Source organism: Chiloscyllium plagiosum, chromosome 27 (assembly GCF_004010195.1).
Source record: "Chiloscyllium plagiosum isolate BGI_BamShark_2017 chromosome 27, ASM401019v2, whole genome shotgun sequence".
In the NCBI taxonomy this organism is placed as follows: domain Eukaryota; kingdom Metazoa; phylum Chordata; class Chondrichthyes; order Orectolobiformes; family Hemiscylliidae; genus Chiloscyllium; species Chiloscyllium plagiosum.
In genome coordinates, this window is record NC_057736.1 from 41,271,772 (window position 1) to 41,294,604 (window position 22,833).

At 40.1% G+C, this 22,833-nt stretch overlaps 1 protein-coding gene across 5 annotated transcripts in view; it reads right to left on the reverse strand.

Moving 5' to 3' along the window:
* inpp5b (inositol polyphosphate-5-phosphatase B) overlaps window positions 1-22,833 on the reverse strand; it is a 168,335-nt gene that overhangs the window by 24,493 nt on the left and 121,009 nt on the right. For all 5 annotated transcript variants that reach the window (XM_043717901.1, XM_043717903.1, XM_043717904.1 and 2 more), the window contains 6 exons: window positions 17,842-17,953; window positions 15,591-15,700; window positions 13,170-13,305; window positions 11,281-11,391; window positions 8,708-8,873; window positions 7,650-7,885 (listed from right to left, as the gene is read on the reverse strand). In XM_043717901.1, the coding sequence (XP_043573836.1) occupies window positions 7,650-7,885; window positions 8,708-8,873; window positions 11,281-11,391; window positions 13,170-13,305; window positions 15,591-15,700; window positions 17,842-17,953 (871 nt within the window). The remainder of the gene's footprint in view (window positions 1-7,649; window positions 7,886-8,707; window positions 8,874-11,280; window positions 11,392-13,169; window positions 13,306-15,590; window positions 15,701-17,841; window positions 17,954-22,833) is intronic.

The window sequence follows — 22,833 nt, forward strand, 5'->3', positions numbered from 1 at the left end:
ACAGGAATCAGTCTGGTGTACAGGAATCAGTTTGGGGCACAGGAATCAGTCTCGTATACAGCAATCAGTCTGATATGCAGTAAATAATCTGGTGTACAGGAATCAGTCTGCTACACAGGAATTAGCCTGATGTACAGGAATATACTTTCTCTGGATTCTTGTTATCTTATTTCTGAAGGCTTTCCATTTTCCAGCCGTCCCTTTACCTGTGAACATCTGCCCCCAATCAGCTTTCAAAAGTTCTTGCCTAATACCGTCAAAATTTGCCTTTCTCCAATTTAGAACTTCAACTTTTAGATCTGGTCTATCCTTTTCCATCACTATTTTAAATCTAATAGAATTATGGTCGCTGGCCCCAAAGTGCTCCCCCACTGACACCTCAGTCACCTGCACTGCAATTGTACCAGCCTCCACCACATCCTCTGGCAGCTCATTCCATATATGTACCACCCTCTGCATGAAGAAGTTGCCCTATAAGTCTCTTTTATATCTCTCCCCCTCACCCTAAACCTAAGCCCTCTAGGTCTGGATTGCCCCCAACCCAGGGAAAAGACTTTGTCCATTTACCCTATCCATGCTCCTCATGATTTAATAAACCTATATAAGGTCACCCCTCAGCCTCCGAAGCTCCAGGGAAAACAGCCCCAGCCTAATCAGCCTCTCTCTGTAGCTCAAATCCTCCAACCCTGGCAACATCCTTGTAAATCTTTTCTGAACCCTTTCAAGTTTGACAACATCCTTCTGAAAGGAAGGAGACCAGAACTGCAGGCAACATTCCAAAAGTGGCCTAACCAATGACCTGTACAGCCACAACATGACCTCCCAAATCCTGTTTTCAATACTCTGACCAATAAAGAAAAGCATACCAAATGCCTTCTTCACTATCCTATTTACACACGTCACTATTTTCAAAGAACTATAAACCTGCACTCCGAGGTCTCTTTGTTACAGCAACATTCCCTAGGACCTTACCATTAAGTGTATATCCTGCTAAGATTTTGCTTTTCCAAAATGTAGCACCTCGCATTTATCTAAATTAAACTCTATCGGCACTCCTCAGCCCATTGGCCCATCTGATCAAGATCTTGCTGTACTGTGAGGTAACCTTCTTCGCTGTCCACTACACCTCCAATTTAGGTGTCATCTGCAAACTTACGAACTATAGCCCCTATATTCACATCCAAATCATTTATATAAATGATGAAAAGTAGAGGACCCAGCACTGACCCTTGTGGCACTCCACTGGTCATAGGCCTACAGTCTGACATTACAAAAATTACTATTTTTCAAAAAGTACTATATTGAGTACAAAGTAGTATGAAACACCCTTACCGCCCAATATCACCTTTCTCCTGTAGTTTGTCAACACGGAGGTAAATGGGACTCACTAGCTGTAATACAGGACACTGTGTGATGTGAAACCTCTAGAAGGTAGGTTTTTATACAAAGGCAATTCAATCCAGACTTCTGTTTCTGGCAGTTCTGGAAGTTCCAATTTTACTGCAGTTTGTTTTTATCTTCCTAATTTCTGCCATATAATGCTGACCCATATCTCAGTAATTCAGAAATAAAGCTGTTCAGATGATAGAAGAAACTATTAATATTAATAGATAATACCAAAATAAACCTTTTTTGACTGAATTTTGCTAGCCGTATGTTGATACTGAAGCTGTTGAGTTACCAGCCCACTTGAATCCAGCAGCTCATGACGGCAAGCTACTTTATAAATTGTTGGCCATGCTGCCACCTACCATACGCTGAGGTAGGTCTCTTTTTGGTTGCAGGACTTCCAGGTTGCAAGATTCAGCCCAAAGTTTCTGAATATTTTACTCTGCATCCTCACACTTCCTTTTCCTTTTTTTTCCTGTTTGCCCAAATTAAATCTTAATTCTGAGAAACACAACATAATTTAGCTTTTCCATAACCTCTTTCTTGATGTTTGGCCCTTTGAAACTATACTTACTTCTTTGCCTGACTGTACATTAAACTTACAGGCACTAACCATATTGTGGAAGACCACCTCTGGTGGTCAGGTTTTAGCAAATTAAGGTTCAGGAAGTGAATTATTGGTGTAGCCAGTTAAAAGTCAGACTATTATAATTTCTGAGAGACCAAGATGAAAGCATGCTCTCTGAATTAAAGAAATGAAACTGCAAGAATAACAAAATATCTGGCCCAAGCGTTTCTATAATTATCGTGCTTACAAAGTGCTTTTCATGTCCTAAGAACAACTAAGACACTTCACAATCATTGTGACACTGTTCTCATTTGGCTATAAATTCTGTGTCTTATGATCTTATTCTCCACAACCACCTGATGAAGGAGCAGTGCTCCGAAAGCTAATGTTTCCAAGTAAGCCTGTTGGACCGTAACCTGGTGTTGTGTGATTTTTAATTTTGTCCACTCCAGTCCAACACTGGCACCTCCAAGTCATCACAATTATTAAAGTACTTTTTAAATGCTTTTTGTGTCACTATGTAATGAAATATGTCAGCTGATGTGAAGGGCAAGGACCCGCATAAACCAATCGTAATAAATAATATTATTATTTATAATAAGACATCGACTGCTCCATTCTCCACAATCAAACCATAAAGTTGTGCTCCTTCTCCCAGCTTACAAGCATACACTGAAGTGTAAGGATCTGGTACAGAAAATTGTATAGTGCTGGTCTGAGGTAATGGATGAGCTCCTACGTGACTGCTTTGTGTGGATGGACTGGTACAGGTTCAAGAACACTGTGGTCAATCTAAAAGAGTATCCCACTACCACCACAGACTTCATCATTAAGTGTGTAGAGGACTGCATACTGAAGAAGTTAATCCAAGTGTTCCCCAACCGGAAACCACGGATGAGCCGAAAGAACCTTCCCTACGGAAGTCCAGGTCTGAGGCATTCAAGTCAAGTAACCCTGACCTATACAGGAAATCTAGGTATGGTCTTCACAAAACCATCAGGTACGCCAACAAATAGTACCAGACTAAACTAGGGTCCCAGGTTAACTAGTGAGAGAAAGTGAGGGCTGCAGATGCTGGAGATCAGAGCTGAAAATGTGTTGCTGGAAAAGCGCAACAGGTCAGACAGCATCCAAGGAACAGGAGAATCGACGTTTTGGGCATAAGCCCTTCTTCAGGCTTATGCCCGAAACGTCGATTCTCCTGTTCCTTGGATGCTGCCTGACCTGCTGTGCTTTTCCAGCATCACATTTTCATCCCAGGTTAACTACACAAACACATTGATAGCGGCAAGGCTTACACAATATAACAGGCTACAAAGTAGCAGCCTGAAAACAATGCATCCCTTCCCATTGGGCTCGATGTATTCTTTGCTTGTTTTGAACAGAAGGTCAGTGAAATGATGTCACCTGCCCTGATGGCCTCAGGTGCACCTGTACCCACAATCACTGCCACAGATGCCAGGTTGACCTTCTTGAGAATGAACCCATGGAAAGCAACTAGCCTGGATAGAGTCCCCAGTCAATGCATCAGATCCTGCACAGATCAACCGGTGGGAGTATATGCAGACAACTTTAACCTCTCCTTACTATGATGTGAGGTTCCCACCTGCTTTAAAAAGGCCACTATCATCCCGGTGCTAAAAACAAAGGCACACATCAACTCCAGCCTCCAAGATTGCCTTGATCCACTACAATTTGCCAACCATTACAAAAGGTCCATGGCATATGCCATCTCCCTGGCTCTACACTCATCCCTGGAACAGCCAGATAACAATCTGTCCCTCAATGTCAGCAAATAAAGGAGTTGACTGCAGGAAGCAGAGTGGAGGACATGGCCCTATCTGTATCAATGGTGTTGAGGTGGAGGTAGTTGAAAGCTTTAAGTTCCTTGGAGTAAATGTCCCCAACTGTCCTGGTCCCTCCATATCAATGTTAAAGTTAAGAAAGAACACGAAATACTTCTACTCCCTCAGAAGGCTAAGGAAATTCAGCAGGTCCCCAGTGACTCTGACCAATTTTTATAGATGAACCATATAAAGCATCCTATCCACATGCATCATAGCTTGGTATGGCAACTGCTCTGTGCAAGACTGCAAAAAATTACACAGCATTGTGAACACAGCCCAGTCCAACATGAAAGACAGCTGACCTTCCATTGACTCCATCTGTACTTACTTCTGTTCGGGAAAGCAGCCAACATCATCAAAGACCCCTCCCAGCCCAGTTATACTTTCTCCCACCCTCTTCCTTCAGGCAGAAGATTTAAAAATTTGAAAACACGTACCAATAGATTTAAGAATAGCTGCTTCCTCACTGTTATCAGACTTATGAATGGACTTCTCATATATTAAAGTTGATCTTTGCACGTTCTCTGTAGCTGTAACACTATTTTCTGCATTCTGTTCTATTACCCTGATGTACTTATGTTGTAAGATTTGTCTGGTTAGCACACAAAACAATGCTTTTCACTATTTCTCAGTGTGTGACAATCATAAATCAAATTATGTTATTTATTTTGGCAATGTACTGGTTAAAGATTAAGTGTTAAGAGTGTTATGCTGTTCTTCAAGTAATTATGCAGAATCGTGTCCATCCACCTCAAGGAAGGTTAATGAGTGTCTAACTTTGTTTCATTTCACAAATATACCATATACATAAAAAAAACTTTATACATAAACATAGTCACTGAAGCAGGAGAAAGTGAGGACTGCAGATGCTGGGGATCAGAACTTAAAAATGTGTTGCTGGAAAAGCACAGGTCAGGCAGCATCAAAGGAGAAGGAGATTCTCCTTCTCCTTTGATGCTGCCTGACCTGTGCTTTTCCAGCAACACATTTTTAAGCATAGTCACTGAAGCAGCTCAGTTCTGCACAGTCTTTGCATATGGAGAAAAAAACAAATATTAGAATTTTACTTGCCTGACAGTTCCACAAACTCAAAGGCATTTCTGACTTACGCAAGATAGTATTTACATATATTTGAGGCACTGGGAGGGTCCGATAACTGAACAAAGCCCCATTGTACCTTAGCCAAAAGACCTTAGATGGTAGTCATAGAGTCCTTATAGCACAGAGACAGGCCCTTTGGCCCAAACGTGTCCATGCCGACAAAAATGTATATTCACGCTAACCCATCTCCCCACACTTGGTCCATGTCCTTCTAAACACTTCCTATCCATGCATTTGTCCAAATACCTTTGAAATATTGTTAAGGTACCTGCCTCAACTACTTCCATTGGCAGCTCATTCCATATGTGTACCATCCTTTGTAAAAAAATTGCCCTATAGGCTCCCTTTTATTCTTTCCATTCTAACTTTAAACTGACGCCCTCCAGTCCTCAATTCCCCATTCCTGGGAAAAAGATTGAATGCATTAACCCTTTCCATGCCTCTCATGATCTTATATACCTCTGTAAGGTTGCCCCTCAGTCTCCAATGCCCTAAAGAAACAGGCCCTAGCTTGTGCAACCTCTCCCTATAACTCAGACCATTGAGTTCTGGCAATATCCTTTAAAATTTCTTCTGCACTCTCTCCAATTTAATAACATCCTTCCTATAACAAAGTGATCAAAACTGAACACAATATTCCAAGTGCAGCCTCATCAACATCCTGTATAGCTGCATCATAACTTCCCAACTTCTATACTCAGTGCCCTGATGGATGAAGGCCAGTGTGCCTAAAGACTTCTTCACTGCTCTGTCTACCTGTGACTCTACATTTAGAGAACTGTGAACATGAACTCCAAGATTTCTCTGTTCCAGTACACTCCCAAAGGCCTTACCATTCATCATGAAACTCCTACCTTGATTTGACTTTCCAAAATGCAACACCTCACACTTATTTATATTAAACTTCATTTGCCATTTCTCTGCCCACTTGTTTCTGAAAGTCTGCTCAGGGAGCCACCCAACAGGATCCCTCTGTTCCTCCTCGCAGGATCTTGTTGCGATTTCTGATAACCTTCCCTACTGTCCAAAATACCGCCTATTTTAGTGTCATCAGCAAACTTACCAATCATACCTTGCACATTCTCATCCAAATCATTGACATAGATAACAAACAGTACTGGGCCCAAAACTGACCCCTGAAACACTCCACTAGTCACAGGCCTCCAGTCCAACAAGCATCCTTCCAATATTACCCTCTGCTTCCTACCAGCAAGCCAATTTTGTATTCAATTTGCTAGCTCACCCTAGATTCTATGTGATCTAACCTTCCAGAGCAGCCTACCATGGGGAACCTTATCAAAGGCCGTACTGAAATCTATATACACTAAGTTTATGGTCCTGCCCTCATCAACCTTCTTGGTCACTTCATTAAAGAACTCTTAACAAAGAGTCAGATATGATCTCGCACCCACAAAGCCACACTGACTACTCCTAATCAAACCCTGTCTTTCCAAATGTATGTATATCTTATTCCTGAGAATCTTTTCAAATAACTTACCCACTACTGATGTTAGGATTATTCGTCTATAGTTCTCAGGATTTTCTTTGCAGTACTTCTTGAATATTGGCACAACATTCGCTACTCTCCAGTCTTCCGGGACCTCAACCATGGCTAACGATGATGCAAAAATATCAGCCAGAGCCCCCACAATTTCTTCTCTAGCCTCTTGCAGTGGTCTTTCCCAACTTTCCACTAGTGGCAGCAGTCCCAAGTTTTAGTGCGTCCCTCAGCACATAGTCCTTGACTTCGGAATGTGCAACACTGAGTCAAGGTCAATCCCTTGCACAGGAAAACCAACAAATGTTGGGCAGACCAAAGACCGTCTTTCACCGAATTGACGGTCCTCCAGGCGCAGTCTATTTTTGTCTCAGTGTGTCCCAGGGAACAGACTATAGAGCACTGAGTTGTGCATCACAGACTTTATCAGGACGAACATTGCATTTCTCTTCAGACTTCCTTTACAAAGGTATATTCCAGCAGAACATGTGTGACATTCTCTACCTTCCCTCAGCTGCTTTGAGGGCAGTATGCGGTGGCAAAGAGAGTCCAGGCATGCATGAAGGATCTCACACGTTATGCCTTTCTCATCACCAGCCAACATATGTCTTGGTGCTTGTTGGGAAGTTCTAGTGATGAAGCATTCTGTCAAATGTTTCTGACAGTCTGCTCAGGAAGCCACCCAACAGGATCCCTCTGTTCCTCCTCGCAGGATCTCAAGGACGCTATGGGTGTCCTGATGAACTTGTGGTCAAAGGTGTTTTTCTTTGCAAGTTTCTCCATGAAGGACAGATGACACAGAATGATCCAACTATTTGGAGTGTTTCGCAGTGCTGAGGCCACTCCCATCCTTCACAACACTAAGGATCAGTAGAATCTCAGTACGTAATGACACTTGGTGTTTGTGTACCAAGTTCCTACTCACAGCTTGATGCAGCCACACACAAAGGTGGCCATTAGGATGACAGCGATATTGGGTACATCTTCTCCCCCTTCCTTATCCAGAGCTTTGATGCTCTCGAACAGCATAGCATTCACTCAAGTGAGTGTCATCCAAAAATACATACCCCAATCCTGGAGTACTACTTGACTCAAAAACCTCATGGGTGTGGAAACAACTATAGCCTATCACAGATATTAAAACAGAGCAAACAAGTAAATATTGTGCCACTTTCCATAACAGTTTTAGAAGCAAAGCTACTTCCATCACTGTAGTTGCTTTAGAATAACAAGCTCATTTTCTCACCAGCTCCTCTATTCTTTCAGGTTTCACTTCTCGGATTGGCTCCTTCATGTAACAAAGTGCTTGTAACGAGGATCCAAAGCAACTTGGGAGGTAATTCCCACAAATGGCCACGAAGTAGTCCTTTCCTCGTTGCAGATGCAAGATTAAAATATCGTCAATGCGGTCGGTTCCCATATTTAATGAGAGTGCAGTAAATTTATTCACATACACTTCTAATTCAATTTCTACTCTTTCCCCTGCAAAGAAATGTAAAACCATGTTGATCAGTTGTTTCAAACCAACCCAAAACCAAATAATCTTCATCTGATTACTACAAGAAATGACTCATTTAATTTGAAGAGAATTTCAAGACAACATTCTTCTGTACCTTTGTAACAAATTGAATTATTGTGGCTGTTATCGACAAAAATTGAATTACAAATATATTTCAACTGAGGAAATTAGGGAACAAGTGCTGATTTGTGACAATGATGAAATAAGTGACTCTTAAGCAACTGTATGTCCAAGGATTGAATGAATTCAATCCTATAATTAAGAAAGGGAACTGTATTTAAAAGTTGAAAAGGAAGATGCTGCAGGCCCATGATTAAGAGCCAGGAAATTGCTGACTGGTTACATCTCTCAAAAGAGTCACCACAGACTAAACATCTTCTTTCTATACTGTATCATTCTAATCTCAACTCTCTCCTTTCTGGATTTCCAGGAAATACGCATGTGCTTTTTTCATATGTTTAATGTGGTAGTCTCACTATTAAGCAACTTATCCTGCCCACGGCATATTACGGCTGTGGAGCTGGTTGTTTTAGTGGAAGCTGGTTTCTGGCAATCCCCTTGTAAAATGTAGCCCATGATTTCACACTAATTGTATGTATGATTCATTCTACTGAGTGTGAGAACCTGCCTCATACCCTGCCTTGAAAATCAACGTGAAACAACAACAGGTTAATTCAGTCTGGTACACAGTAGCAAATATTTTTCATTTTTTAAGTTTTTCTCATAAATATGAAATAAAATATGGCTCAACGTTCAAAAGGGATGCATCAAAAGACAGGACTTACCCTCACTCAAAATCCCCTTATTCGGTGTAGCACTGAACCATGGTTTGCAGTACGAAGGCTCATCCAGCTTGGTGATGAATTCAAACTGACAGGGAACTAGTCCAGTGTTTGCAATTGTGAGTGTTTGAACCTGAAGCTGCATGAACTTCACATTCTCAAAATGAAACTGAGAAAAAGAAAACATCACAATATGCTGTAAACAAGAACGGAATCTTATATCATCTTTAGTTTTTGTAAATACTGTATACATGTCTATCAGATTTCATTAAAGTCGTAATGAGACAAAACGAATAGTAAAAACACTAATGTGAAAAGACAATGTTAGTCTTAACCTGCTCCATGCAAGATATCTGATCTCTGGCATCCAAACATTCCAGGGAAAGGTAATATTACCCACCCCAATAGGAAATGAATCTCATTGTCTTGACAGTCAGGGTATGATCACCAGAGTGAAATGTATTATGATGTGGAAGAATATGAACTCAGCTCTTCCTTCAACACACGCTCACCCATTCAAGAGTCATTCAGATTTTCAGAAGAGAGAAAACCTGGAAGGTGAGTGGTGTCCATCAACCAGTTTCTTCCTAAAATCTAGGTGGAAAATTGCCAGACTCTCAAAAAATCTGGTCCCTTTGTCTGTTTCCTGTGGTCAATGCTGTTTTTCTCACAGTTCTCCTGAACAACTTTTAAGATACAGTGTAAGACCAGGAGAAATTCCAAGTCAACATTTTACTATTTGCACACTTTTTGTAAACATCAGTGAAACAAATCTGCTTTACTTTTTGTATTTGGACAGCAAATGTGATCAGATTCCAGAATTTATGAAAAATGAACGATCTGGTTTGATGTTGATGGCTCTCCAAGATTCCAGGCTCAAGATCCACCTGTTCCAGAGGTGTGCATTAACATCTCTGAACAGGTTGATTAGAAAATGTCTTTATGGGCTCCAGCAGTTCAAGATGGCAGCTCACCACCACTTTCTCAAGGGCATCTCGAATAGGTAATAAATGCTGGACCAGCCAGAAACATCCTGTGAATGAATAAAAATTAAGTGCTGGGCCCTATAAATCATGAATGGTTTGATTTCAGTCCTTGATCTGTCCTATGTCATAGAGCTCAGTCAAAGAGACTATGGATAAGCTTTAAAGCAGGGGATAGGATTTCAAAATAAGCGGGCTCCTATTTAAGTCAGAAATAAAGAGGAATTGCTTCTTTGAAAGGGTCACTCATCTTTGGAATTCTCTTCTCCAAAACACAAAGTCTTTGGACATAATAACGGCCAAGTTGGACAAATTTCTGAATAACGAGGATCTCAATGCACGGTGGCTCAGTGATTAGCACTGCTGTCTCACAGCACCGGGGTCCCAGTTTAGATTCCAACCTCGGGCAACTGTCTGTGTGGAGTTTGCACATTCTCCCAGTGTCTGCGTGGGTTTCCTCTGGGCGCTCTGGTTTCCTCCCACAGTCCAAAGATGTAGAGGTTAGGTGGATTGGCTGTGCTAAACTGCCAATGGGTTTGGGGGGGGGGGTTCGTCTTCGGAGGGTCGGTGTGGACTTGTTGGGCTGAAGAGCCTGTTTGCACACTGTAGGTAATCTAATCTAATCAATGATCAAGGTGGAGAGGTTGAAAAGTGGAGTTGAGGCCACAATCAGATCTGCCATAATGGAGGAGCAAACTTGAGGGAGTGGCTTGGTCGTATTTCTTACCTGCCTTATTAGTAAATTCAAAGACACTTCAGTCAAATGCTCAGAATGAGTCCCAAAACCCTCACTTCAGGAGATATCCTCCAACAGCATCTTGGTTTCTCACAAGCAGGTGATTCAGCGCCATTCCGGAAGAATTACATCAAATTCAAAATGCCATAAATCACAGCACGGTGGCTCAGTGGTTAGCACTGCCACCTCACTGCGCCAGGGACCCAGGTTCAATTTCATCCTCAGGCGACTGTCCATGTGGAATTTGCACATTCTCCCAGTGTCTGCGTGTGTTTCCTCCTTGTGCTTCGGTTTCTCCCACAATTCAAAGATGTGGAGGTTAGGTGGATTGGTCATGCTAATTTGCCAGTTGTATCCAGGGATGGGCAAATTAGGTGGGTTAGCCATCAGTATTGCAGGGTTACAAGGTTAGGGAGGGAGGTGGATCTACGTGGGATGCTTTTTGGAGTGTCAACGTGAGCTTGAGGGGCTGAATAGCCTGCTCTCACACTGTTAGCTACTTTAAAGCTAGTCGGCAGTGGTCCATCTCAATTTGGCTGTTCTGATTAAAGAAAAAAAAACTTCAACTATATTTGGCTAGTTAAGTGCAAGTTTGGTGCAAATGAAAAGGGTGATCAAATCTACGATCAAATTTGTTTGGCAGTAACACAAGTTTGTTCGAAGTAACAATATTTAAATGTTACATTGGAAAATTATGATGTCATTAAGTTGTCTACGAAGCCTGCAGTTTCACCTCATGGACAGATCCTTGATTCCTGTAGCAAGCAATTACTGCCCAAGGTGAACTGAAATGACAATTGCACATCATGGTGGATTCAGAAAGATGGATGACTCTAACAGATAACAGAACGTCTTACCTCTGTTTTGGACAAGGATACTGAAGGAATAGAATCATTCTCCATCCTGTCTAAATGACGAACAATATTTTCATATGTCTTTTTGAATAATTCTTCATTGACCACCTTTATCTGTAATTAAAAAAGACTGTGCTTAAGATCCAAACACCAGAAAGTTCTACTTTAAAAGAACCTGGAAATTTGCTTATATCAAAGCAAAACAATGTGCGATACTGAACATCTGATGCGAAAACAAATAGAAAACGTTGGAAAGAACTTAGTAGGTCAGGCAACAAAGTTAATGTTTCGAGGCAATGCCCTGCCATCACATCTGATGAAACAATGCTTTGATATTAATCAGTCGATGACGAGTGGAATAGGTTGTGAGGAGTGGACAGAATTGATAAATGAAAAACAGGGGAATGCAGTCACAATCTATATCTTTCATTGATGTTTTTATGGCACTGGATCGTAAACCATGTGAGCCTCCTACCGTTCACAAAGGACATTCATCAATATGATTAAATAAGGTTCCAAAAGCACATTTGGGAGTCTGATCTAAATTTAATAGTTGTCAAATGTATTTTCAAGGATGATGGCTAGGGGCACTGCTGATTCCGGATGTAAAGTACCATTTGCAGCATAGCCAGGCGAACAGGAGCAAGAGCATCTCAACCCCCTCAGGAAACCGTCGGACTCACTTCTTTTGAAAACAAGCTCCCTTCCGCAATCACTGACCCTCATGCTCAATCTGTAGCTCTCTTCCCTCTGGATTATGGGACCATACCCATCTCTGCTCTCAGCATTTGCAGCTTTTAATTGTAAACTATTCCTGCTTAATCATTGCTGAAAGCTACTCCAAAATTATAAATATCCATAATAGAAATCACAATTAATAAGAAGGGCTTGATTCAATGCTGTGGCAGAGAATGGATTCAATTAACATGGCAACATCAAACGTGACTTAATTGGAGTGATGGGCGGTTCCTCATCTACTACTCTCTTACTCAGTTAAGTAACCCTCAACCTCCTAATAGGCTTTGGGGAAAGGCATTATGTTCTAATCAGAGTGACAAGGTGAAGGAATGTTATTCCCATTCATGACTGCATTATTTATGATATTCCCTTCAACATCGTGACCCCTACCATTTTCTCAGGATATATACTAATTTGAAAACAAAGGCTGCACCTCAGGTTGCAATCAGACAGTATCTTGACCACACTGCTTAGTTCCTGAAAAATCACAAATCTAGCCATCTGAATGAGGGATAGCGTTTTGTTTGTACTAACATGTCCCACAACAGTTAGAAATGCTATTGTCCTTGAAAGCAAAAATCAAATCTCTACAATGTAAAATTTAAAGTGAGGTTCTAAAGTAGGGTTGGAGATCTAAAGAATCCCTAAAATGTTTGTTAACCAGGTTTCACACAGTATTCAATGTCTACACCGCATATTGTCTAATGCCAGTATGCTGTCCTCCTCCTGTGTGCAATCTCAATCTACATCTGTTTATTCCTGTTGCACTAGTCTGGGTTGGTGCTGTGAATTTAGTGTTGGGAAGAAGTAGAAGAAATCACTTCAAACTGCCACACTGTGAGAACTTTGAGAAACAGTGAAACCCAATTGATATCAGCAATAATGCAAACAAGATCAATTTAGCATTATTCCTTTCACTCCAGCAAGTTCAGCAGCTCCATTTTTAAGTTTTCTTTTTAATTCCAAAATGCTTGGAGTTTCAGTTCACTCTGTCTAATTAATTTAGACAACCATTGAGTCTTATAATGCTTGATCATTTAAAAAAACTATTTGACATTTAAGCAAGCATGCAACTCCATCTGACAATTTCTCTTTACACAGATAACCAAGAACTAGGTCTGAACACGATTAAGTGTATTAAAATGTTTCCATACCCCAGCTAGAAAGATTGCGCTAACTGGTTTATGGTCACTGATTTTCAAAGCCATGTGACTGCGATATTCCAATTGCTTGATGTTGCTTCCTTTCCAAAGGATTCGATCGCACCATGCAGGAACTCGACATTTCTCACTAAGTAGTAAATAAGACAACATATTGGTATAAAGCATTACAGACACTCTGCCTGTCCCTGAGTAGCCTTTTCACATACACACAAAACTGATGATGCATTCAGTTAAACCCTAGAAGTAATTAATTATTGATTCATAGCCTCACCTGAATTTGTTGATCTGAGTCAAGTATTTAGAATAATCGAGTTATAGCAGTCATTCACAAGAAAGGAGAGAAATTGATAAGGCTTCTCTGTCCTGATTGTATTTATTCATTTTATTTAGTGGTATGTGGGTGGGGTAAACTTATGTTAGGGATTCACGTTTGCTCCTTTCAAATCTCACCTACCTCATAACACATCCAGACAGAATGATTAAAAAATACTCCAAAAGAACAGCAGACAAGTCAATTAGCCTCGTGGTTAGTATGGTGTTATTCTGAACTACATCAGTGTGAATATGATTCCTATTTCAACTGAGATGGACTTGTGATCTGCCTCCTTGCTCTGCCCCAACAGTGGAAGGCAATGGCAATCCAACACTGAGAAACTGATACAGGGTGAAGCATTAGCAGATAATGAGGTTTCTTTTCCAGCCTGAGCCAAAAGCCTGCTCAGACAGTGAATCAAGAACCTGCCTTTGTGGCAGGCCATTGAGGGAATGAAGTACATCTGAACTCTATCTCCTTGACATAATCACAACCTGTTAAGTAGGAACACACTGAAACTATCCTGTTGGATTGGGAGCTGTGCATTTATAGTCTGTATCTTTGTAAAAATATAAGCTTTATAAAGAGGTATAAAGATGATCTCCAATCTATCCTTTACCATCTGGCTTTCTGGAGTATAAAACTAAGCAGCATCAAGTAACTCCAGTGAAACATCCATATAGACATGTCATGCAAGAATGAGATTGGAATCAATTATCATGCTTTCCACGGTTGAATGTTACATTTACCAGCTTGCCAACAACCAAAATTTGGGTTCTTTTGCTTCTTTACTTCTTCAACCTCCGTGAAAAGTCTACTCAAAATTCAACTTTTAGACTGATCTTTAGCCACCACCACTGCTGAACCCTGTCAGCTTCTCTTCCTCTTACTGTTCCTTTGTAATGCGTCATGAAATAACGTGTTGTGTTGTTGGTGCTCTATAAGTGCAATTATTTAATTGTTCTCGAATCATAAAATCATAGAGTCATTCAGCACAGAAACTAACCCTTCGGTCCAACCAGTCAATGCCAAACATAATCCCAAATTAAACTAGTCCCACCTGTCTGCTCCTGGCCCATATTCCTCCAAACCTTTCCCATTCGTGTATCTATCCTAGTCGCTTTTAAACTTTGTAATTGTACTTGCATTCACCACTTCCTCAGGAAGTTAATTCCACACGCGAACCACCTACTGCGTAAAAATATTTGCCTCATGTCTTTTTTAAATCTCTCTCCTCTCACCTTAATAATGTATCCCCTAGTCTTGAAATCCCCCATCCTAGAGAAAAGGCAACTATCATTAACTCTATCCATAATTCTCATTATTTTATAAACTTCTATCAGATCAACTCTCAACCTCCTACACTCTAGCGAAAAAAAGTCACAGCCTTTGTTTATAACTTAAACCTTCCATATTCGGCAACATCCTGGTGAATCTCTTCTGAACATGTTCAAGCTTGCTAGTATCCTTCCTATAATTGAGCAAATAGAACTGGACACAATATTCCAGAAGAGGCCTCATCAAATTGTCCTGTACAACCGCAACATAACTTCCCAACTCCTACATTCAAAGGACTGAGTAATGAAGGTAAGTGTGCCAAACACGTTTTTTCACCATGTTGTCAAGAATGTGATGCAAACTTCAAAGAATAATGTACCTGAAGCCCTAGGTCCTCCTGTTCTACAACACTAACCAAGGCCCTTTCATTGCATAGGCCCTACACTGTTTGTTGTACCAAAATGCAATATGTTGCATTTATCACAACTCCATCTGCCATTTTTCAGCTCATTGACCCATTTGATCAAGATCCCTTTGAAATTTTAGAAAACCTTCTTCGCTATTTACAATGTCACCAATTTTGGTATCATCCACAAACTTACTATAAATGCCCTCTGTATTCTCATCCAAATCATTTACATGAAGGATGCAGTAAAGTCAGGGGTGGACAGCATTTATTGTGGAATTGTATCCCAAGAGAAACTGGTAATCTGTATTTATAACTATCTAGTTGACCGTGATTGGACAATGTTTCAAGAAAACATCTGCCAGATCCAACATTGAAAAATTATTCATAATAAAAAGCCCAAGGGGCCAGTTACCTTGTGTCCCAATTATCAGAGCCAATATCGTATTTGTAGGTTGGCTGAAAGTTGATAGGTCCTTCCATGAATCCTTGAAATACACCCGATTCCTCCATATGTTTTGATAGCTATGCAACAATAGTTGAAGTGCTTATTGGTTCAATATTTACTGCTGCGTGACAACAACTGCACAATGTGTTGTATCATAAATTAGTATTTTTGTTACATCACCTAATTTTCATTTATGAACTTTAGGTCTTGATTAATCACCTCATTCAGCCGCTAAAACAGAATTCAAATATGATGGGTTAGACCATAAGTAGGCCCTTTAGTTCATTGAGTCAGCTCTGCCATCCAATGAGATAATATTCAACTCCACTTTCCTGCCTTTTCCCCTTTGATTCCTCTAATTACAAATTTGTCCTTCTCAGCTTTGAATATGCCTGATGAGCCAACCTCAACAGCCCTCTGCAGAAAAGAATTCTACAGATTCATTACATTCTAAGACAAATTCTACTGCATCCCTGTCATAAATGGATGACCTCTTTGTCGGAGATTATACCCTTCGGTCACAGACTTCCACACAACTGCAATCAACCTTTCCACATCTATCCTGTCAAGCCCCTGAAGAACCTTGTACATTTCAACAAGTTCATCTGTTATTCTTCCACATCGCAATGAGCACAGGCCTAATCGACTCAACTGTTCTTCATAAACAATCCCTTAATGCTTGATACCAATCTAGTGAACATTCTCCAGACTGCTTCCTGTGCCACTATATCCTATCCTTAGATCAAAGGAGCAAATCTGTTCATACTACTGCAACTATGGTCTGACTAGCACCTTGTATAGTGTTAGCAAAACCTCTCCACTTTATACATCATTCCACTTGAAATAAAAGCGAACATCCCCTATTATCCACAGAACTTGGATGCTACTTTTCTGCAATTTATGGACACGGACTCTCAATTCCATCTGTTCCATAGCATTCTGCAGTATTTCACCATTTAAATAATACTCAGATCATCTAAAATTCGAGCTAAAATGCACAACCTGATATTTCCCCACATTATATTCCATCGGCCAAGTTTTTGTCCACTCACAACCTGTCTCCTCTAAATATGGAGTGATATATTGTGAGATTTTGTTTAAGTGAATCTTGGAAGAATGAGAGGGGAAAAGATATGAAATAAGTCAAAGCTACCAGACCCTACCAAATCTACTTCTGCCATGACCATCTACAAGCTATCATCAGCTGAAGCAATCATCTTAACCTTATTAGTTTTTGTGATCTGCTCCCAAGTATTGGTCAAACCTTGCAACATACATAATCATTTCCTCATATGCTCTTGATGCATCTTACTTTAACTAGAATGACTATGGAGTCAAGAGGTGTTTGTACCATGAGAATAGATTGCTTGCAAGTGGCAATAGATTACAGGTTGGCACCATGCAGTGCCCACCAGAATTAACCAGGTAGGTTAACTTTAATTGAGTTAAAATTTAAAAATAACGATGCTTTGCACATGTAAACATAGTATTTTTTTGTCAACTCTTTTTTAAATAGGCAATTTGCGACAGTGCACTTGTACCATGAGAGTGCTGACTGTTTCTCTCTGCATGAAATGTTCTACATTAATTTCCCCTAATCTCCAAGTCTCCCTAACATTCATCCCATAAGTAACTGTTTACCACATTCATCTGATCATTTTGGTCTACACTTGTCCAATAAAATTTCCAAACTCATTTTCAACAAAATATATAACAAAGTGGTTTTTGAATGACTATTGCTGACAATCTGTTACACATTCACTATTCTGCAGGGTGGAGGGAGAGGTATACTTCTTGTAATTTGTAGTTTTGCTGGAAATTGGTTTTGAATGTATGGCCTCCGGTATTGTGCTTCTAGCACAAAACATTAGTATTTACATCCAAACCTTTCAACATTTTGAAGAACACTCCACCCTGCTCCTTCTCAGGCGCCTGGATAAATTGACAAGTTCAGTTTTACGAATGACTCCACATAGCCTCAAGCACGAATCTTGCAATTATCCTAGTTGCTTTTTTTAAAACTAAATAATTTGTTAACTAACAGCAGGCAAGCATTTCCCTTTTAATGGTAATTTCTGTCTTTTTGGATCTGAGCTAAACAGCAATAGAAACCTATGGAGACAACATTCTTCCAGTGGGTCAGAAGTTATTACAGGTTCTGGATCAGTGAAGTTATTACAGTCCTAGGAGTGATAAGTCAATGTAATTTTTATCTTACCTGATCATACTTGAAGAGTTTCTGATAATCCTTCAATGCTATTAGCTTTTTAATTACTTCTACGTCTGGATGACATATTCTGTAGTTCAGATCTCCAAGCCAAATTATCATGCTTTACATAAAGAGATGGAAGAGAAAAAAGTAGTAAACATGACATAATTTATATTTAAAAATCTTCTTTTTCCCAAATCATAGTTTCGTTTAGAGCAAGGTTCTTTTAGTACAGACTTCAAGATACTTACCCTGTCAGTTCAACACAGAAATTTGATTATCAATGCAAATGTCCAAGTGCCAGAAGGGTACTTGATGATGGAAAAGATGGCTGATGTTATCATCAACATTGCCATGGGCACTGTCTAGTGGGGCTAACTGATTTATCATAACAAGGGAATTAATTAAGTACAGACTCAATGTCCCACTACTTTTTATCCCTTCAAGAATTTTCAGGTAAGGCGAAGCTCCCTCCATTTTGCTTCACCCTTAAGTAATAAAAGGACGAATATAAAAAATGGTTATTCCCCATGTTAACAATTTCAAGCTTACATTCTACAAAGGACCAAATCTTCTGAGAGAAATACACAACTCTAGTGGGTTTTTACATCACCAGTAATTCAAAGGTTTGGACTAATGATATAATGACAGATGGGAGAGGGGTCCTTGTGGTGCTCCTACCTCTGAGCCTGGAAACCTGGATTCAAGTTCCATTTGCTCCAGAAGTGTGTAATAACATTTCTAAGATGGTTAATTAATAATATCATTCTTCTTAAAAAGTAAGTACAAATAAACTATTTTGTTTAGTCCCAAACCCAGTAAATTCACGGCACGTTTGTTGTTGCAAGACCGGATGATACTGAATGTTCTATCCCGGCTGGGAATGAAGGAAATTTAATTGGGGTAGTGAATGGTGGGTGGTGATACTGACACCTTCCCACCTTTGCCCCAATTAAGTCCGAGCATGGAAGGATCATGGATGGCCTTATCGCACTGAAACCCTTAACTGGGCAATTAGTTCATATTGCTGCCTTTGGTATTCAACCAGTAGCTGGCAGGGCGCTTGCTATGTGGAAACTACTGGGAGCTACTTAAAGTAGGGTTACTATTCCTGCTTTCTTACTCAAATGTGCATTTCTCCATGTATCAAACTATCAGCCAGGGCGTTCCAGGTTTCCACAACTTCGGATGAAACAATTTCACTTCAAACTGAATCTATGCTGCCCAGGATATTGAGTTCTTGAAACATGCCTTTCTCATCCACCTTGTCTTAGCACCCAAAAATTTTACAACATTGAATTAAATCTCTCATCAACCTCCTTTGTTCCAAAGAAAACAACCGAACTCTATATGATCTCTTCACCGCTAATATTCTCTTCTCCAGACAAGATACTCATAAATCTCCTCAATACTCATCCTTCCTGTAATTGAGCAGCTTCTTATGAGCAGATCTGGCCGCTGCACCTTAGGAAGGACATAATGGCACTGCAGGGAGTACAATGTAGATTTACAAAGATTTGGGCTTCAGGGGTTATGAGGAGGGATTATACAAATTAGGCCTGTTTTCTCTAGAATTGACAAGGTTAAGGGGTGATCTAATTGAAGTCTTCAAGGTATTAACAAAAAAAGACAGGGTAGATAAAGATAAAATATTTCCAATTGTTGGAGATTCCAGAACTAGCAATCATAGTCTGAGAATTATGGCGAGAGCATTCAGGAGAGATGTTAAGAAGCGCTTCAGCACACAAAGGTTTGGAGATATTTGGAACTCTCTTCCACATACAACAGTAGATGCTAGATCATTCGTTAATTTTAAATCTGAGATCGAAAAAGCTTTGTTAAGAAAGTATTAGGGGTTATGAGTCAAAAAAAGGTATATGGATCTAAGTCACAGATCAGTCATGATCCTATTGAATGGTAGAACAGACTTGTGGGCTGAATGGCCTACTTCTAATCCTATGTTCTTATAATAGGCTGACAGAACTGGATGCAGTATTCTCGCTGTAGCCCATCTTGCTGTCTATGCCTGGGCTAATAAAGAAAAGGTATCTGTATTGCCTTCTTAATCACCTTGTCCATCTGCCCTGCCTTCTCAAGGGATCTGTGCATACCAGTATTCAACCACTTATTCAGTTTTACTCTGCCACGTTTACCAAAATACCTTTGTCACTATACTTCAGACTGAGTTTCATCTGCTACTTTACTGCCCACTTGATCAGTCCATGATATCTTGACACTGACTAACTTTTTCTTCAACATTATGAACTATATAGCCAATTGTGAGTCACTCAAAAATTTAATAATTCCTCCAACATATCAGTTTAAGTCATTCATATGTACCACAAAAAGCATGGGACCTGGAACTGAACCCTCTGGAAGCTAGGCAGAAATAGCCCTCCAAGCCACAAAAACACCTGTTAGCCCTTGTTTCCTCTCACACAGCCGTATTTGCAGTCAACATGCCATTTGTGTTGGATTCCATGACTTACTTTTCTGACCAGTGTGAGCTTGTCAAAAGGCTCGTTAAAATTCAGGTACATGTATCAAATGTACTATTTTCCATCAGACCTTCCTGGTACCTCCTCAATCAAATTAGTCAAATACATCCTTTCCTTAACCTCTGAGGTAAGGTGACCAGTCTTTACTTCCTTTGTAAACAACCATACAACTGGGCAACATTAACAGCTCCTTCAGCACCATGACTGCAGCTATAGATGATTGGAAAATGCTGATCAGAGCCTCTAAAATTCCTTCTACTTTTCTTTGTAGGGTTTGATAGGTGTTTTATCTACTTTCAAATAAACTGCTTCCTCTTTTATTATGTTTACTCCTTATAACATTTCACATTCTCTTCAACTACAACATATGCTTCATTCTCCTCTTTTCTGAAGACAGATGCAAAGTATTCACTGAGAACCGCACCATATCTTCCATCTCCACATACAGGCCTTACGTCCTGTCTTCTATTACTCTCTTATAAAAGATTTTTGGTGTTTACTTCAATTTAATTGCAAATATTTTTTATTGCTCTTTTATAGGTTTCCTGATTGTCTTTCCAACTTTCTCTGCACTTTCAATACTCTTCTAGTACAGTAACTCACTGCGCGCCTTGGAGAAGGAAGTAGTAAGTGGGTGGTCAGGAAAGGAATACAATCAGGAATAGCAAGTGAAGGCTATATAGTGAAAACCTCAGTAAAGATATTTTTCACCGAAAACTGCACAGAAAAGTTTTAAAAGAAAGCTGCACCATGCATAAGTTCCAGTGCAAAATAACCCTAAAAATGTAAATCCAAATACAGCGAGCAGGCCAGCCTAGTTATATCCATGAAGTCAAAGTGGAATCACATTGAATTAAGCAATTTAAAATGGGGAGCTTATTGTATTGAGTTGTTGACATTTGACAAGAATTCCACCTTTGTGTCTTTTCCTATTTTCTAGGTTCTTCAACATCAAACAGATCTAGATTTGGAATCCAATCCTTCTTTTTTCTGGGGCCACATTTGTTCTGAAAACTATTTTCTTTCACAGCTCTGACAATGATTTATGTTCCAGTAGCTGTTTCTACTAGCTGTATCTTACAGGTACTGGAAGGAAATTGGCATTTCCCAGTGAAATTGGCTTTTCCCAAATGGCATCTTAATCCTAGTTTATCTTTGTCCTTTTACATAATAAAAATGCTCTCTCAAACACCTATTTCATATGCCGAGTTTCAATCCCAAAAACTAAATCCAGAACTGTTCTTCACACAATGGCGGTATATATTGGTGCAAAATAGCTCCCCAGAAAATATTTTAGGAATTTTACGTCTTCGTCCCTTTTTACACTGGGTTATCTCTGTTGGTATTAAAGCGATTGAAAACTCCCTCCAATTACTGTCTATGTACTAGTTCTTCTATCTCTCTCTGGTTATTTAAGAGTCAACAGGGTAATGTATTTATGGTTTCGCTACGAACTTCAGATAAAGAAACTCTCTCTTGGGGTATGTGCTCTGAATGCATTTCCCATAAGCCTAAGGGGATTTGATCAATTAAAATGCCATCAACCGAGTACAGCAAAGTACAGTGGATACTGGAGATCTGACATAAAAACAGCAAGCGTTGTTGAAACTCAGCAGATTTCGCAGCATCTATGGAGAGAGAAGTCTGATATGACTTCTTCAGAAGCATTCGAGCACTGCCAATGCAGTCCTTCCTCAGATTAATAAAGTCAACACGGATTTTATTGAATGTGCCATATTCCTGGTTTTTACAAATCATTTCCACATCAATTGGTATAAAAAAACCTCAGACCCATAAACTGGACGGGCTGATTGTTATCGTCGGGTGTGTGGTGCTGGAAAAGCACAGCTGGTCAGGCAGCATCTGAAGAGTAGGAAAATCGATGTTTCGGGCAAAAACCCTTCCTGATGAAGGGATTTTGCCCAAAATGTCGATTTTCCTGCTCCTCGGATGATGCCTGACCTGCTGTGCTTTTCAGGCACCACACTCTCAACTCTAACAGAAAATGGGGGAGATACTAAATGAATATTTTGCATCAGTATTTACTGTGGAAAAGGATATGGAAGATATAGACTGTAGGGAAATAGATGGTGACATCTTGCAAAATGTCCAGATTACAGAGGAGGAAGTGCTGGATGTCTTGAAACGGTTAAAGGTGGATAAATCCCCAGGACCTGATCAGGTGTACCCGAGAACTCTGTGGGAAGCTAGAGAAGTGATTGCTGGGCTTCTTGCTGAGATATTTGTATTATTGATAGTCACAGGTGAGGTGCCGGAAGACTGGAGGTTGGCAAACGTGGTACCACCGTTTAAGAAGGGCGGTAAGGACAAGTCAGGGAACTATAGACCGGTAAGCCTGACCTCAGTGGTGGGCAAGTTGTAGAGGGAATCCTGAGGGACAGGATGTACATGCATTTGGAAAGGCAAGGACTGATTAGGGATAGTTAACATGGCTTTGTGTGTGGGAGACTGATTAGCAAGGTTAGATCTCATGGAATACAGG